Source organism: Silurus meridionalis, chromosome 8 (genome assembly GCF_014805685.1).
Source record: "Silurus meridionalis isolate SWU-2019-XX chromosome 8, ASM1480568v1, whole genome shotgun sequence".
NCBI classification, from domain to species: Eukaryota; Metazoa; Chordata; class Actinopteri; order Siluriformes; family Siluridae; genus Silurus; species Silurus meridionalis.
The window spans coordinates 6,818,781-6,835,750 of record NC_060891.1 but is presented as its reverse complement, the minus strand read 5'-3'; the positions used below and the strand labels follow the sequence as shown (position 1 = coordinate 6,835,750).

At 36.4% G+C, this 16,970-nt stretch overlaps 1 protein-coding gene across 5 annotated transcripts in view; it reads left to right on the top strand.

Moving 5' to 3' along the window:
- acp7 (acid phosphatase 7, tartrate resistant (putative)) overlaps nt 1–16,656 on the top strand; it is a 28,406-nt gene extending 11,750 nt beyond the window's left edge. For all 5 annotated transcript variants that reach the window (XM_046855185.1, XM_046855186.1, XM_046855183.1 and 2 more), the window contains 7 exons: nt 5,504–5,618; nt 5,796–5,909; nt 6,748–6,814; nt 7,339–7,406; nt 7,517–7,588; nt 10,163–10,300; nt 15,349–16,656. In XM_046855185.1, coding sequence (XP_046711141.1) covers nt 5,504–5,618; nt 5,796–5,909; nt 6,748–6,814; nt 7,339–7,406; nt 7,517–7,588; nt 10,163–10,300; nt 15,349–15,414 — 640 coding nt within the window. In that variant the 3' untranslated portion in view covers nt 15,415–16,656. The remainder of the gene's footprint in view (nt 1–5,503; nt 5,619–5,795; nt 5,910–6,747; nt 6,815–7,338; nt 7,407–7,516; nt 7,589–10,162; nt 10,301–15,348) is intronic.
- Nucleotides 16,657–16,970: the final 314 nt, after the last annotated feature.

The following is a 16,970-nucleotide window of genomic DNA, read 5'->3' as shown; positions in this document are numbered from 1 at the left end:
AGTTGTGTGAGTTTAAATACAAGTTTGAGGGCTATCCCGGGGGAATATATTTGTGTGTATGTGTAAGCAGTCTTTGTACACAATATATACAAAAGTCAGTGTCTTTAGCAGGATCTCCCTTATCTGAACAGCCCTGTGGTTAGCTAGTTGTCATGCTGTGGATCCGTTCCCCGGAAATTTATTTAGCTGCTAGGGGAAACAGGATTCCATCCCAGGTGTGTGCTCTCCTTATTACAGGAAGAAGCACAAGTCCAAAGGTGTGTAAATACATTCATAGGGCACACACACCTCGGCATTTCCAAGCAGGCTTAAGTCAGTTTCTGGAAACTGCTGGGTTGAGCGTGATGTCCAGACAGTGATGGTGCAAGACAAGCAAACAACCCGTGGCAATAGTTGCATTACACAGCCTACAAGTAATTAATGAAAAAAAATGTGGCGACGCTACAAAATGGTTGATATTATATAAACAGATAATCTAAATGACAATTGCCACAATTTTACCAGAGCAATTGGTTGATTATTTCATTGGCTGTAAGTGAAAACAAAAGTCTAAATGTATACTTGTTAAATATTTAACCTTTATTTTAACCATAGCTATAGTATTTATTGAATATATATAGATTAACGGAATTGTAAAGCAACATGTATTTTAACTGTAAAATTGTGTGAGTTTGTACTACGTAACATTTGTTATTATTTTTTGACCGAATTGCAGAGTTATCGAAACCAGGCTTGCCACTGGTATTGCATTACTTCTCTTAGAACATCAGTTAATTGCTCTGTCATAACGTGTTTTAAACACATAAAAACCTTGATAGTGAAATTAATTCTTAGTAGCAACTTTCTTTTGGAGTCATTCAGATTATACAAGGTTATTTTAGATTTAGATGCTTCAGTTTTCCCAAAATAAAAATAAAATGTTCTGAGCTTAATAAGGCCTTACATTTTTTCTAAATTTTGACACTGAAGTTGTATTGTGTGTGACTGAAAAGTAGGCTGTGGAGCATAAGAATGATTTGTTCATGGACTGTCTACAGTTACATTGTGGATGAAAACGTTTGTGGACACCTGACAGTCACACCCATATGTGCTTATTGAAAATTTAATTTCAAAATCATTAGCATTAGTTTGGTGCTGATAATTATTTATATGAATCTCATAATTATTCTCTTATCTATTTATTTATCAAATCTCGCACAGTATTGTGTTGTGGTATTCTTGTCTCGGGAAAGCTGCTTGAGATTTTCCACGCACTAAATCTGTTTATTTATTACCCATTTTAAAACGTGCACCACTACCTGGTCTACATGGCCACTGTGATTTTTAAAACATTGTATAGAAATAAAAAGATAAAAATCTAAAAACGGTAACCGTGCTGTATAGTCTTTTCTTTATGTTTTAGTTTGAAATGATTGTTGTGTTTTTTGGCCTGACTCTTGCCCTCGCTCCTCACTGTTTTTCCCCCGTTCCTCCATTTTTCATTCATGCTTCTGTGTTATCTGTCCAGAGCGAGCCAGAGATTAGAGGGTGGTGCATGTTTTATTAAATGGACTAAACGAAGCATTGAGGCAAATAAATTTTTATTAATTTAATTCATTTTCTTCTTCTTCTTTATGCTTCTTCCATTAGGGGTTGCCACAGCAAATCATCCGTCTCCATACCCCCCTGTCCTCTACATCTGCCTCTTTCAAACCAACTACCTGAATGTCTTCCCTCACCACATCCATAAACCTCCTCCTTGGCCTTCCTGGCGGCTCCATCCTCAGCATTCTCCTATCGATATATATGCCATGTCCCTCCTCTGCACATATTCAAACCATCTTAATCTCGCCTCCCTCACCTTGTCTCCAAAACATCCTACATGCGCTGTCCCTCTAATAAACTCATTTCTAAACGTGATGAGGATAGACAAGATGTATGAGGATGTCAGGTGTGTCAGAGAAGTATGTGAGGGTGGTGCAGGACACTGTTCTCATACATGTCCTGCACCACCAGAACACACCTGACTTCCTCATACAATACCTGTAGTTACTGCAGGTCTGCACATCTCCTTTATTCTTAAAGATCGGTACCAGCACACTCCCGCTCCATTCCTCAGGCATCCTCTCACATTCCAACAACCTGGTAAAAACTCACTGCTTTCTCCTAAACATCTTTATGTTTCTACCGCTTTGTCATCTGGTTGAACTGACTTTACTGTCTTCATCCTATTTATTGGTGCTCTCACTGTCTCTTACTAATCCTATCCATGTCTTGCTTCACCATCTCCACACCATCCAATCTTCTCTCACTCTTATGTTCCTCGTTCATCAGCTGCTTAAAATACTCCCTCCATCTTCTCAACACCCTCTCCTCACTAGTCAACACATTCCAATCTCCAATCCTTTATTGCTCTAACTTGTAGCACATCCTTCCCAGCTTGGTTCCACTGCCTGGCAAATCGGTATAAATCCTCTTCTCCTTCTTTAGTGTCCAACTTCACATACAGCTTCTCATATGCCTTTTCTTTGGCTTTAGCCACATCACTCTTCACCTGTTGCCGCATCCCCTTGTACTCCTGCCTACTTTTCTTATCACTCTGTCAATCCTAATTCTGTTTTTCCAACCTCTTCCTCCTTATGCTTTTCTGCACTTCCTCATTCCACCACCATGTCTCTTTGTCTTCCTTTCTATTTCCAGATGTCACACCAAGTACCTTTCCAGCTGTCTCCCTTATCACTTCTGCAGTAGTTGACCAATCATCCAGCACCTCTTCACCACCACTGAGCCCCTGTCCGACCTCTTCCCTAAACCTCACACTACAGTCTTCCTCCTTCAGTTTCCACCATCTTATTCTTCTTTCAGTCCTCACTCTCCTTCTCTTTTTCTTCACCTCCAAAACCATCCTACAGACCACCATCCGATGCTGTCTAGCTACACTGTCCCCTGCCAACACCTTACAGTCTCCAATCTCCGTCAGGTTGCATCTTGTACATAGAACATAGTCCACCTGTGTGAGCCTTCCTTTAATCTTATACAGTGGTGTGAAAAATTGTTGGCCTGATGTCTTCTTTTTTTGCATGTTTGTCACACTTTAATGTTTCAGATCATAAAACTAATTTAAATATTAGTAAAAGGTAACACAAGTGAACACAACATGCAGTTTTCAAATGAAGGGTTTTTTTTATTATTGAGGGAAAACTAAATCCCAAACTACATGGCCCTGTGTGAAAAAGTGTGCCTCACTGTTAAAACTGTGGTAAGAATCCTCAAAAAAAGATCCTCAAAAGCTAGACATCATGCCGAGATCCAAAGAAATTCAGAAACAAATAAGAAAAAAGTAATTGAGATCTATCAGACTGGAAAAGGTTATAAAGCCATTTCTAAAGCTTTGGGTCTCCAGCGGACCACAGTTGGAGCCGTTATTGACGAATGGCAAAAACATGGAACAGTGGAGTGGCCGGCTGACCAAAATTACCCCAAGAGCACAGCGACGACTCATACATGAGGTCACAAAAGACCCCACAACAACATACAAAGAATCACAGGCCTCACTTGCCTCAGTTAAGGTCAGTGTTCATTACTAGACCATAAGAAAGAGACTGGGCAAAAATGGTCTGCATGGCAGAGTTCCAAGACGAAAACCTCTGCTGAGCAAAAAGAACACAAAGGCTTGTCTCAGTTTTGCCAGAAAACATCTTGATGAGACAATGATCCAAAACACACCAGCAAGTCCACCTCTGAATGGCTAAAGAAAAACAAAATGAAGACTTTGGAGTGGCCTAGTCAAAGTCCTGACCTAAATCCTATTGAGATGCTGTGGCATGACCTTTAAAAAAGCAGGTCCCCTCCAATGTGGCTGAATTACAACAATTCTGCATAGATGAGTGGACCAAATACATTTGAAATACTGTTAATTTTGTTTGATTCCATTTACATACTAATTTCCAAGTGGTCTGTTTTAAGGTGCGCATATGATCATTATACCACTGTGCAAATTGTTTCTCCCTGATAATTTTGGTCTTAAGGGGAGCTACATCATCTAGAGTATAATGTAACGTTGATTCAGGGTATTCAGTGGCCCAGTCGAGCTCTGTGGGGTCAGACGGAGATCTATTTAATATCATAATTTCTGCAAGATTATTGATAAAACGCGCTGCTGTAGCTGACGTGAATGTACGCTTAACACGGTAACAGGGTGAGGTACTAATGCAATGACTGAGGCAGATTTTAAAAGAGATGAGATAATGGTCTGAAATAGCTTTAGACTGTGGAAAATAGCTTTAGACCTACCCATCACCTCCTCATCACCTCTGTTCTCTTCAACTACATGCCTATTAAAGTCTGCCCTAATCACCAATCTTTCATTCCTAGGTACATTGTCCACCACTTCATCTATCTCACTCCAGAATTTTTCCTTCTCCTCCATCTCACAAACCACTTGTGGATCATAGGTACTGATGACATCATCACCCCTTCAACTTCCAGCTTCATGTTCATCAGCCTATCAGAAACTCTGTTCACCTCCTCTACACTCTTACTCTTACACTCTTTTCCTTCAAGATCACCCCTACACCATTTCTATTTCCATCCACACCATGTAAGAACCGTTTAAACCCACCTCCATTGCTCTTGGTCTTACTCCCGTTCCACTTGGTCTAATTTAATTAATTAAAAAATGTAATTACATTTTAATTTCAAATTAATTTAATTTGAATTTTTGTAATTGAACTACTCAAGTTATTTGAGAAGCATTACAGCCCTAGTATGCAAGCTTTATTCCAGTTCATCCTAAAATAATAAGTGAGGCTGATGACTGAACTCTATTCCGTAGGCCTCCCACACTAACCATGGCAAATTAAAGTAATATTCCTCACTTTGTGCACTTGCTGGAACAGTTTTTGGCTCTTTTGTGCCAGTGTGGGGTAGTCATAAATCCTCAGCATACATAGAAAGTTTAGACAAAGTTTAGACTTTTCACATTCTCTCTTCATTTGAACTGAGACTGAGACCCAAACCTGTTTCATCATGGCAGTGTGAAAATGTGAGTTCTATGATGTGGAAGATCTTGAGCGACCCGTTATAAAACACTGACCTCAATTTTATTTGACACTTTTGGCATGAATTGGAACAATGGCTTCATCCTACATCTCATGACTTTACTAATGTCATTGTGGCTAAATGAGCACAGATCTCCACAACCACAGCCCAGCATGTAGTGGAACATATTCCCAGAAAAGTGGAGGTTATAAATGTTTAAAAATTTAGTAGCTAACAGGGACTACATTTGAAATGGTATCTTCAAAAAACACTTAAAATCATATGGTCAGCTGTCCACAATCTTTTGTCCATATAGTGTATGTCTAAATATTTGAACATGATACTTTTCCTATTTTCAATAATTATTCTATAATTACACAAACAGCATTTCTTTGCAGTTACATCTCTTGTGTAAAACCATCTCTGCTTGCGTTTGTGTTTTAAAAGAAGTCCAGTTTTGGTTTATGTCTCCCTTTGCATGCAGCTGGAACATTGGGTCAGCACACATCATCTCATTCTCCACAGAAGTTTACTTCTACCTCGAGTATGGCCTAGATCTCCTTTTTAAACAGTATGAATGGCTACAAAAGGACTTGGTGGTAATATATCCAAGATGTTTTCTGTCTGAGCTAAAATCATTGAACTGATTTTATTTTAAGCATTGGAAGTTTTTGAGCCAAGCACTGACTAAATGATGTGTTAATTTGGAATGTTTGGAATGCCAGTTTATGTAATTCAAAATCATCATAAATTCCTGCTATTTTCTTTTTTACTAGGAAGCAAACAAACCAGAGAACAGGGCTGCAAGACCCTGGATAATCACCATGGCACATAGACCCATGTACTGCTCCAATGATGATAAAGATGACTGCACCAAGTTTGAAAGCTATGTATGGATCTTTTTTTAAATATGGTAGCTAAATAGATCCAGTGATTCATCAATTTCCAATAATAGTATAATAACTTTGGTGTGTCATTTTTTAAGTGAATCTTTTTCAGTGTTATTCCATGGCTTATATATCCATGTACTGCAGGTATGGAGTGCATTTATAGATTCATAGTATTTTATTCAGTGCTTAGAAGAAGAGTATAAGAAAATTAACAACATTTATACTTGCAAAATTAGCCGATTTTGGACCAGACCAGTCTAGGCTTTACACAGTTGATGTTAGTATCAGAAATCAAATGTAATGTTATGTAAATGTAATGGGTTATCAAGTCATACAATTGAAATGTCTGTTAAAAAGTGTGATATAATCATAATAGAAATAATGTGTTCTTATCGGGTAGTTCTATACTATAATAACCTGCTAATAGTCTTTAGAGCAGAGCAACAAAAACATTTAATTTTTAATCTTTAAAAAATATTTTGTTCTTGCTACAAAACAGATAAAACCATAAATGTATTCACTTTAAAAAAAAAATTTAGACTTGAATAAAGAGTTAAAGTTAATTTTGCAATGTGTTTTTTATCAGGACTACTCTGATTTACACTTCAATAAGTATCTTTACTGCTGTTCAACAAAGAAGTTTTACCTCTGTGCCCTTTTGCAAACCCTTTTTTTGCCCATGTTTCAAAGGCATGTCTTTGTATTATTAACATTATTCTAAATTGCATTATATCTGCACTATATCCCCAAACATGCTGCATTTGAAGGCCCTCTTAAAATGTATGTTTTCAGAAATCCATAAAAGTAATTTTATTCATTCATGTTTATCTTTTATCAGGTACGTCATGGACGCAGTGATACAATGCCACCAGCCCCTGGCCTGGAGGACTTATTCTATAAGCATGGTGACTCCATAACTGTTTTTTTTACAAGCTGTGCAGATCTATTAATAACCAAAAAAAACTCTTTACTAAATTGCTGTTAAATTCCAAGGTCACTGAATAAGAATTATTCAGTGCTTATAGAAAGCATTTCAGCATTCAAAACATGAGATCTAATCTCCCAATTGTCCCTGTTCATTTAAATGGGTAGAATGTCATGCATATGCCCATAGAACATTGAGTGTTACTAAAGAATCCCCTCGGGTTTGGCCACAATAAGTAATGTCTGAGTTTCGATCTGAGTGGACTCCTCTGTATTTCATTTGAGTTTATTTACATTTGAAAGCACCTCTCTCTTGCTAACTAAAAATTTCTCTTAACTTTCATCATATTCAATTTTTTTCCCTTAAACCCTGTAATTTGTTTTGGAATACTCCACATAATTTTGTTTTCACCTGTTGTTGCTGTTGTTATTTTTACTCAAAATGTGAATTTATTTGACAACAATGTAGTAACACTGTTACTGTGTGGACATATTGTTGCTACAGGAGTGGATCTGGAGCTCTGGGCACATGAGCATACATACGAGAGACTATGGCCTGTTTATAATTACAAGGTATACTCCACACTCTGTATACAAAAATACTCATACAAAGTACATAATACATTTATATATTTATATATATTATTATTTTGTGATTACAGTCTATTATTGATTCCTCACAGGTGTATAATGGGAGTTTTGATAAGCCATATGTTAACCCTAAAGCACCAGTGCATATAATTACTGGCTCAGCTGTAAGTATATTTTAAACGTTTAAATTAAAGTGCATTATTTTAAGTAGAATATATTAAGTACACTTTAGCACTTCTAAGGGTTATAAATGGATGGTCTTCTTATAAAGTTTCTAAAATAAAACTTTTAATAAACTCCTCTCATGCCAAAAATAAGTTTTGTCCATAAGCCCAAACTTATTAATATAACAAGATATTATACTGATACTGATACTGTAGGGGAGGTGGCCTGGGGTACAATCAGCATTCCCAATCATCACAAAAGTATTCAATATTTTCATGTAGCTTTGTGAGCAGGGACATTGTAATGCTGGAACAGGTTCGGGTCTCCTTGTTTAATTTAATTTAACTTTAAAGCTACCACATTCAAAGACTGTTTCTTCAACTTTGTGATAACGGGGGTTGGGGGATGGGTAAGTCATTTTATTATTTTTTTAAAGCAACTTTAAACAAAAGCACTTGCCCTGAAACCTGAAGTTTAAAAAGCAGACTGAAAAATTGGGTTTTTAGATGTAATATTATGTAATATAAAAGCAATTAAAAAATGCAAATTATAAAATCATAATAAATTCATTATAAAATTTGTTTCATTTAACAATTTGGCATCTACCATCCTTATTTAGCAGCTTTTACATTCAAAACTTCATGCAGGCTCTCTCATTATTTATTATTTTATTATAATTATTTTATACCATTATATGCAAAGTTAATTTTGCATAACAGTACACAGATAATTGAAGCCACAAAGATGTTTTATCATCAGTCAATGTGTTTGGACTGTAGGCAGTTTTATCATGTTTTGAATTTGGATTTTAAAGGCTTTAGTTAAAAAAACAATAATGCTAATAATATGGTTTATGCCAAGCATGTGACTGTTGACCAAGACCAATCTTTGATAATGAAGGATTCGGGATCTGTTCAGAATTCTATCCATAAAAAATTCCTAGTTGTTAAAAGGGTAGAAAAGAATGCTGGGATTGTGACAGCAATTGTATGAATCGCTAATATACAGAACTACGGTATATCTGATTTGGTGAGAGGATTCTAGACAATGATTCCTGAAGGACGGTATACATTTTTGTAAATTATAAATGGTACATCATGCCTCACAATTGAACTTTGTTGAAAAATCTCAGCATGTGCAGCCTGGGTACAGACTACCCCCTGATGCTAAGCCAGGATTTAGAGAATCGTAGTTTTTTTTTAATTGATTTATTTAATTAGCATTATGTGGTGTTAGCTGTAGTTTATGTTAGATCTTTATAGTGTGAAAATATTAAGCAGAATATAATTCACCTAGACATCAAGTTTAAATAAGATTTGTATTATTGTTATCTTCATGCTGAGCTGTTTGAGTAAAGTCCTTGGAGAAATAAAATGTCAAATCAAATCAAAATGTAAAAAATGTATTGTTGTAGTAAAAGGACTTAATTTATTTTATTAATCTATCTTTTATACTGTAGCTAAAAAATGTAAAGTTTTAGCAATTTTATGTTTAACATTTTTCTAAAATTATTCATAGACACAGTTTTTCACAGATTGGTGAACCTCTGCCAATCTTTACTTCTGACAGACTCTGCCACTCTAAGATACTCTTTTAATACCCAACCATGTTACTGACATGCCGCCAATTTAGTTGCAAATTGTTCCTCCAGCTGTTTCTTTTTAGTAACACTTACTTTTCCTGACTTTTTTGCCCATCCCAACTTTAAGATGTGTTGCTGACATCAATTTCAAAATTAACCTCAGTTGCATTTCCAATTTAAACATTTAATATGTATTCTGTACTCTATTATGATTACAATACAGGTACATAAGATTTGTAAATCATTGTATAGTGGGTTTTTTTGTTGTTTGTTTATTTTTTTTGCATTATTTTGTTTTTCCCACCTTTTTTTATTAGGGTTATAAAAGGCTCCAGGAAAAGCTGTTAAATTTTTGTTAAACAGAAAAAAATTAAACTGGCTTTTGCAACACTCTTGCTAAGGCAACTGCAACAAACAGACAAATACTTATTTATGGTTTCATCTCAGAGGTGTGTTGTGTTGGTAAGGTTTAGATATGTTTTTATTAGATCAGGTTTGATTAGAGCCAGGGATTTCTGTTTTATACCACTGCTTTATTTATAACTGGGACTATAATTACCATGCAAATATATGGTTTTAACCTAAAAATACCTCAGTTTTATAGACTATATTTCTAATATTTTTTTATTATTATTATATTAATTGTGCTGTCAGTAAGATTTGTTAAATAAGAATTTAACAAATCTACATTAGAGTGATTTTAAATTAGAATTAAGAGCTTAAAATACATTGTTAATATCTTTAAACCCTGAAAATAAATATTTTTGACAAATGTAATTTTTCAACAAAAATCAATGCTTGTGCTGCACAAGTTTATTGTTTATTTTAATTATATGATTATCTGAGTAAATATCAAATCTAGCATCAGAAGAATATTGTCCATGTATTTGTAAGGCCCTGAAACAAAATGAAATTTTGAGAAATAATGTAAAATACTAGATATCGCAGCATACTACCAAAGGCAAAAAGGTTAATGATTTGTCTTTCTTAGGGGTGCCGAGAAAAACACGATGGGTTTATCCCCCATACTCGAGACTGGAGTAGTTTTAGAAGCACTGATTATGGCTACACACGCATGCACCTCATGAACTCAACACACATCTACCTGGAACAGGTCTCTGATGACCAGGTAAAAAAAATCTTTGTATTCATAGTAATAATAGTAAGAAACTACTCACAGATACAGTGCCTGAGCTATCTGATTGCATATATTACAGTGTATGCATAAAAAATAAATAAAAGGGTCCAGGCAAACAATGTCCGCTAATTTTGCAGTATGTGAAATGCATATTTGGTGCATATTTTGAACAAAATTCAAAACTGAAACTAAAGTAAATTTAAAACATACATGTTTTGTAGGTTTTGTTAAATAAAGGTTGTCTACATAACACACTGATAAAATTTCAAGTACATTATTTTTGAATGCTCATGATTAGGGCTGCAACAAATTGCTAATAATTGATAATGAATGCTGTTATCGATTAGTCAGGCTCAAGTTATGGTTTTGTGTGACGGCAAGATAACACAACCGCTTGCAGAATGGCGTGTACAGAATGGAGAGTACAGGTCAAACCGCAGCAGGAAAGACATTACATGGGAGCATTTTATATTAAATGCAACAATGGAGACTGTAACCTGCAAGTTATACAAAGCTGAGCTGTGTGGTATGGAAGTACCAAAATAATGCACAAGCACATTAAAAGAAAACACACTGGTGTCACGTATGAAGGCAAAACATCAGCACGGTAAGCAAAAACTGCATATCCTCCTCATGTGAAAATAGTATACTGTATATTTCGGACTACAAGCCGCTACTTTTTTCCCACATTTTGAACCCGGCGGCTTAAACAACGAAGCGGCTTATTTATGAATTTTTCCTGGGTTTTTCCCAGTTTCACAAACTTCAAGCAAAAAAAACTGAGCCCCATAACATTAGACCAATGAAATTTCGAGCGGAAGCGAAAAACTCACCTCACCTGTGTTCTGAGCTGCACAGCATCGGGAGAAAAAAACGTTTTTTTAAACGCACGACGATGCCAAAAGATAAACTCCAGAGAGAAATAGTTGTGAAAGGAAGGAGGAACACAGTAAACATTGACTTTCTTGGTAGGCTACTGTTTAGGTACAAGCCGTGGTAATGCGTTGAATCAGAGTCAAGGGATAGCTCGCTAACTCCAGTTGCAACAGAAATCATATAAGCACAGACAGGTTTCCAAAACTCGTGCTTTTTAATTTTTCTTGGCAACAGCGTTATGGGTTAGTCAAAGAAACTTAGAAATGAGCATCAGAAAATAATGAGGACATGTTCTCGGTCTTGCACACATGCAGTAATAGTGGTAAAATGCGGTGACAGGCTATTCCCAAAATGCCGCTCTGCTCTTATAGGAGCCACAACATATTTCACCCATGTAACAGACACTGTCGTTAAAGCCTGTGTAAAGTTAATTAGTTTCAATGTAGCGGCTTATAGACAGGTGCGGCTTAATTCAGTGGGTGCGGCTTATATATGAGTGCGCTTTATAGTCTGGAAATTACGGTAGTTAAAAGTATCGTATAAAGTGCTATTGTGTAAACTGTTTGCTAACTTTTGGACAGTCGCACTCAATCTGTTCTGTCGTCACTCACAATCAGCTCGCTTGCAACATAGTCAAGTCAAGTCAAGTCAAGAGGCTTTTATTGTCATTTTTACTATACACAGTGGTACACAGTACACAGTAAAAACGAAACAAAGTTTCTCCGGAACCCTGGTGCTACACTAAACAACAAAACAACAACAGCATAGAGCTACAACACAAAGTAAGTGCATCGAGTGCAAACAGTGCAAACAAAAAACAGTACAGACAGACAGTGCAGACAGGCAACACAAGACAAGACAAAAGACAAAAAAACAAGTATAGCGCCGACTAGTAAACCTGCTGTATACAACCTGCTGTGGAGTGGATCGAGTTGAGTGATGATTGTGTTTAGTCCAGGTTGTACAGTTCGGTAACACACATTTGAGTGAGTGTGTGTGTGAGTGAGTGTGTGTGAGTTCTGTTTCAGTTCTATGTATTGAGAAGCCTGATAGCTTGTGGAAAGAAACTGTTGCACAGTCTTGTTGTGACGGCACGAATGCTTCGGAACCGTTTTCCTGATGGTAGGAGTGTGAAAAGTGTGTGTAACGGGTGTGTGTGATCGTCCACAATGCTGTGTGCTTTGCGGATGCAGCGTGTAGTGTAAATGTCCATGATAGAGGGGAGAGAGACTCTGATGATCTTCTCAGCTGTCCTCACTATCCTCTGTAGGGTCTTGCGATCCGAGACGGTGCAATTCCCAAACCAGGCAGTGATGCAGCTGCTCAGGATGCTCTCAATGGTCCCTCTGTAGAACATGGTCAGGATGGGGGGAGGGAGGTGGGCTTTCCTCAGCCTTCTCAGGAAGTAGAGACGCTGCTGGGCTTTCTTGGTGATGGAGCTGGTGTTAAGTGACCAGGTGAGGTTGTCTGCCAGATGAACACCAAGGAATTTGGTGCTCTTGGCAATCTCCACAGAGGATCCATCAATAATCAGTGGAGATTGGTCGCTCTGTGCTCGCCTAAAGTCCACAACCATCTCTTTTGTTTTATCCACGTTCAGAGACAGGTTGTTTGCTCCACACCAGGCAGTTAACCGTTGCACCTCTTCTCTATATGCTGACTCGTCGTTCTTGCTGATTAGACCCACCACGGTCGTGTCATCAGCGAACTTGATGATATGATTTGAGCTGTGCGTTGGTGCACAGTCGTGAGTCAGCAGAGTGAACAGCAGTGGACTGAGCACACAGCCCTGAGGGGCTCCAGTGCTCAGTGTGGTGGTGCTGGAGATGCTGTTCCCAATCCGGACTGACTGAGGTCTCCCAGTCAGGAAGTCCAGGATCCAGTTGCAGAGAGAGGTGTTCAGGCCCAGAAGGTTCAACTTCTCGATCAGGTGCTGAGGAATGATTGTGTTGAATGCTGAGCTGAAATCAATGAACAGCATTCGGACATATGAGTCCTTGTTATCCAGGTGGGTGAGGGCCAGATGGAGGGTTGTGGAGATGTCATCGTCCGTGGAACGGTTTGGACGATACGCAAACTGCATGGGGTCCAGGGAGGGTGGAAGCTGTGTCTTGATGTGCCTCATGACGAGCCTCTCGAAGCACTTCATCACGATGGGAGTGAGCACGACGGGACGATAGTCATTGAGGCAGGAGACAGTCTATTTCTTTGGCACAGGAACAATGGTCGTTGTCTTGAGGCACATGGGAACAACGTTGCTGCTCAGGGAGATGTTGAAGATGTCAGTGAAGACATCTGCTAGTTGTTCTGCACATTCCCTGAGCACTCTGCCAGGAATGTTGTCAGGTCCAGCAGACTTCCGTGGGTTAACTCTGCATAAAGTTTTCCTCACTTCAGCTGTGGTTAGACAGAGCACCTGGTCAGTGGGAGGAGGGATGGTCTTCCTCGCCACCACGTTGTTCTGTACCTCAAACCGGGCGTAGAAGTCGTTCAGCGCATCTGGGAGGGAGGCGTCACGGTCACAAGCAGGTGATGTGGTCTTGTAATTCGTGATCGCCTGGATGCCCTGCCACATGCGCCGAATGTCTCCACTGTCCTGGAAGTGGTCGTGGATTTTCTTTGCGTGTGCGCGCTTCGCCTCTCTGATGGCACGAGCCCTTGCTGTTTTTAAGGCCGTCTTGTCCCCTGATCTGAAGGCAGAGTCTCTTTGTTTCAACAGCGCATGCACATTTGCAGTCATCCACGGCTTCTGGTTGGAGCGTGTAGTGATTGTCTTGGAGATGGTCACATCATCAACGCACTTGCTGATGTAGCTGGTCACTGATGATGTGTACTCCTCCAAGTTGATGGAATCACCATTAGTTGCAGCCTCTCTAAACATGTCCCAGTCAGTGCACTCAAAACAGTCCTGAAGAGCAGAAGTAGCTCCTTCTGGCCAGGTTTTCACCTGTTTCAGAACCGGTTTAGAGCGTCTGATGAGCGGTCTGTATGCTGGAATTAACATAACAGAGCAGTGGTCTGAGTATCCGAGATGGGGGCGGGACTCTGCACGATACGCGCCGGGGATGTTTGTGTAAATGTTTGTGTAAATGTTTGTGTGATGGATTCGATTAAAAATGGTGCGAACAAACAATAAATCTAAACACAGCAAATAGTAACAGTAAACAATTACAATTTTATACACTGTTGTGGTTTTCAGTGAATGCTTATGCATTTGTACACCATTGCATATTTTTCCCTTTCTTTTTAAGCCTTTTAGCTTGCTGTTTTTCTCTGTTTCATTCTCTTTTCATAGCATTTGTCTACTAGTTAACTATCTGTTTTCAAACGTGATTTACTGCAGTTTACTACGTTTAAATGCTTGTTTTCAATGTTTGTATATTTAATTTATGCATATATAATTTAATTATTATACAAAATTAAATTAATTATATATGCTATATTCTTATATCTTCACAACTGAACAAAATGTCTGTGTATTTTTTAAACAAACATTGTCAAAACAATGTATTATTTCATATATATATATATATATATATATATATATATATATATATATATATATATATATATTTTTTTTTTTTTTTTTTTTTTTTTTTTTTTTTAAACATAGTTGTCAACTTGCCATCTGGAAAAAAAAAAAAGTATTTGAGTATACAAGGTTTTTTTTAATTACACTTTTATACATAAATACCTTTAATTAGGGTTTTATGTAGTTATCGATTAATTAAAAAAAAAAAATCAGAGTAATCGAAATAATCGTTAATTGCAGCCCTACTCATGGCACTAATAATATCATAAAGCTCTTCACCTATATATGTGTGTTTTTATGCATTGTGCTGCTGCCAACTGATTGGCTGATTATATAACTGCACGAATGTGTTCCTAAAGAAGTGTATGGTAACTTTTATTACTGTCAGTTTGAATGTAGACACCATTAAAATATTGAGTATGTACAGTGTACAATTCATCCTATGAAATATCAGTAATTATTTGCACCTGGACTGAATTAAATATAGTATGTCTGGTTCTTTATTATAGCAGTAACAGTACACCATTCTAAACCGTTTAATACTTACTTTTGTTATTAATTCTTACTACAAAATCGTGTAAGTATTGATTTATTGAGACCTATGTCACTGAATGAATTATTTTGTTCTCAGTCAGGAAAAATTATAGACAGCTTCACATTGATAAAAGAAGTTCATGGGCCCGAAGCCTGGCTCTGAAGACTCCATCTGCTCTAAGAAAGTGAATATATTCCAACTTTTATGCAATGAATTGAACTTTAATACCACATGTGCTGGATTTTAGTTTGGGAAAATAATAAATAAAATGCATTAATCATTTGTGCAAGAGACTAAGCCTGATATATATATATATATATATATATATATTTTTTTTTTAATGATCAGTGGCCAGAGATTCTTCTTTCTTAACTTGTTAACTTGTTTTTAAACATGATTATATAAAATGTAATCTTAAACACATTGTTGAAACTTTTAATAATCATTTATTAATATCCAATGGAAACTTTGTTCTATGTGCACTCTGATTTCAGGAAATAATATTTCTTTGGAACAATAAATGCTGCTGAGTTTTGATTTTCTATTAAACCTCAATAAAACTTTTCAAGATATTGATAGTCTTGATAGCTCTCTTGTTAATGTTTTTTTAGGGCAAAGTTTTGTATTGAATTCAAAGTAAATTCCCATATAATTATTATCTATGTGTTTTATATAATGATATTATTTCTTTATTTACTGACTAGGCATAACTTTATTGCCACCGATCAGGCATGTCATCCAACTTGTTGAATAAACCCATTTGGGTATAGTCATTGATCATGTACTCTGATAACTTAAAAAATAAATAAATAAAGTGTATGCCAAAGTCAAAGGTTTTGTTTTGTTTTTGGCCAGCACTGAAGACATTCGTGTTTGAGGTGATTATGAGACAGTATATCTAAATTTCAGCTTTTACATTAGCCCTGATCTTCCTCAAAATCGTTTCCAATTAGGGGCCAAAAATCAAACTTGATTGAGTTCCATGGGCCAATTGAATTATACTTTACCTTCTAATAAAATTTTATTTGCCATAGTTCTTATTTATGATTTTATAATATTTAAAAATGAGTAAATAAATAGAAAACATTACTCTGTGATCTGATTAAATAATGAAGTTTTATTTTTTTTCAAGTTATTCTTTAGTAAAACTCAAAGCACAATTAAAAACAATCGAATTTATTGTACAATAGATAGTAGTTTGTAGATTGATTAGATATGATTGCCTGATGCAGTTATTCAGTGACCTTCAGTGATTTAAAGAAAATGTTCCACTTTTTGTTTGACCCCACACATTTTCAACCAAATTGTCAATTGTGTGATTGCTTAAATGATTAAGACCACTGTATGTCTTTTTTGTCCTATTGCAGCAATTGTATCTATATAAAATATTTTTCTACCATTCTTCAGAGGTTTACAAGCTTCTTTTTTCTACCAATTCCTTTGTTCTTTTTGCCCTGTATTTTGGCATATTGTGTCTTTGGAACAAATGCTGACTGGAGTCAACTTTTTTTGGCTTTGTGATCCCATAAGAAAATGTAATATGTAGACATATGAAGTATACATATATTAAATATATCCACAAAGAAAGTGAAATCATCTATATATATATATATATATATATATATATATATATATATATATATATATATATATATATATATATATATATATATATATATATATATATATATATATACATACATACATACATACATGTG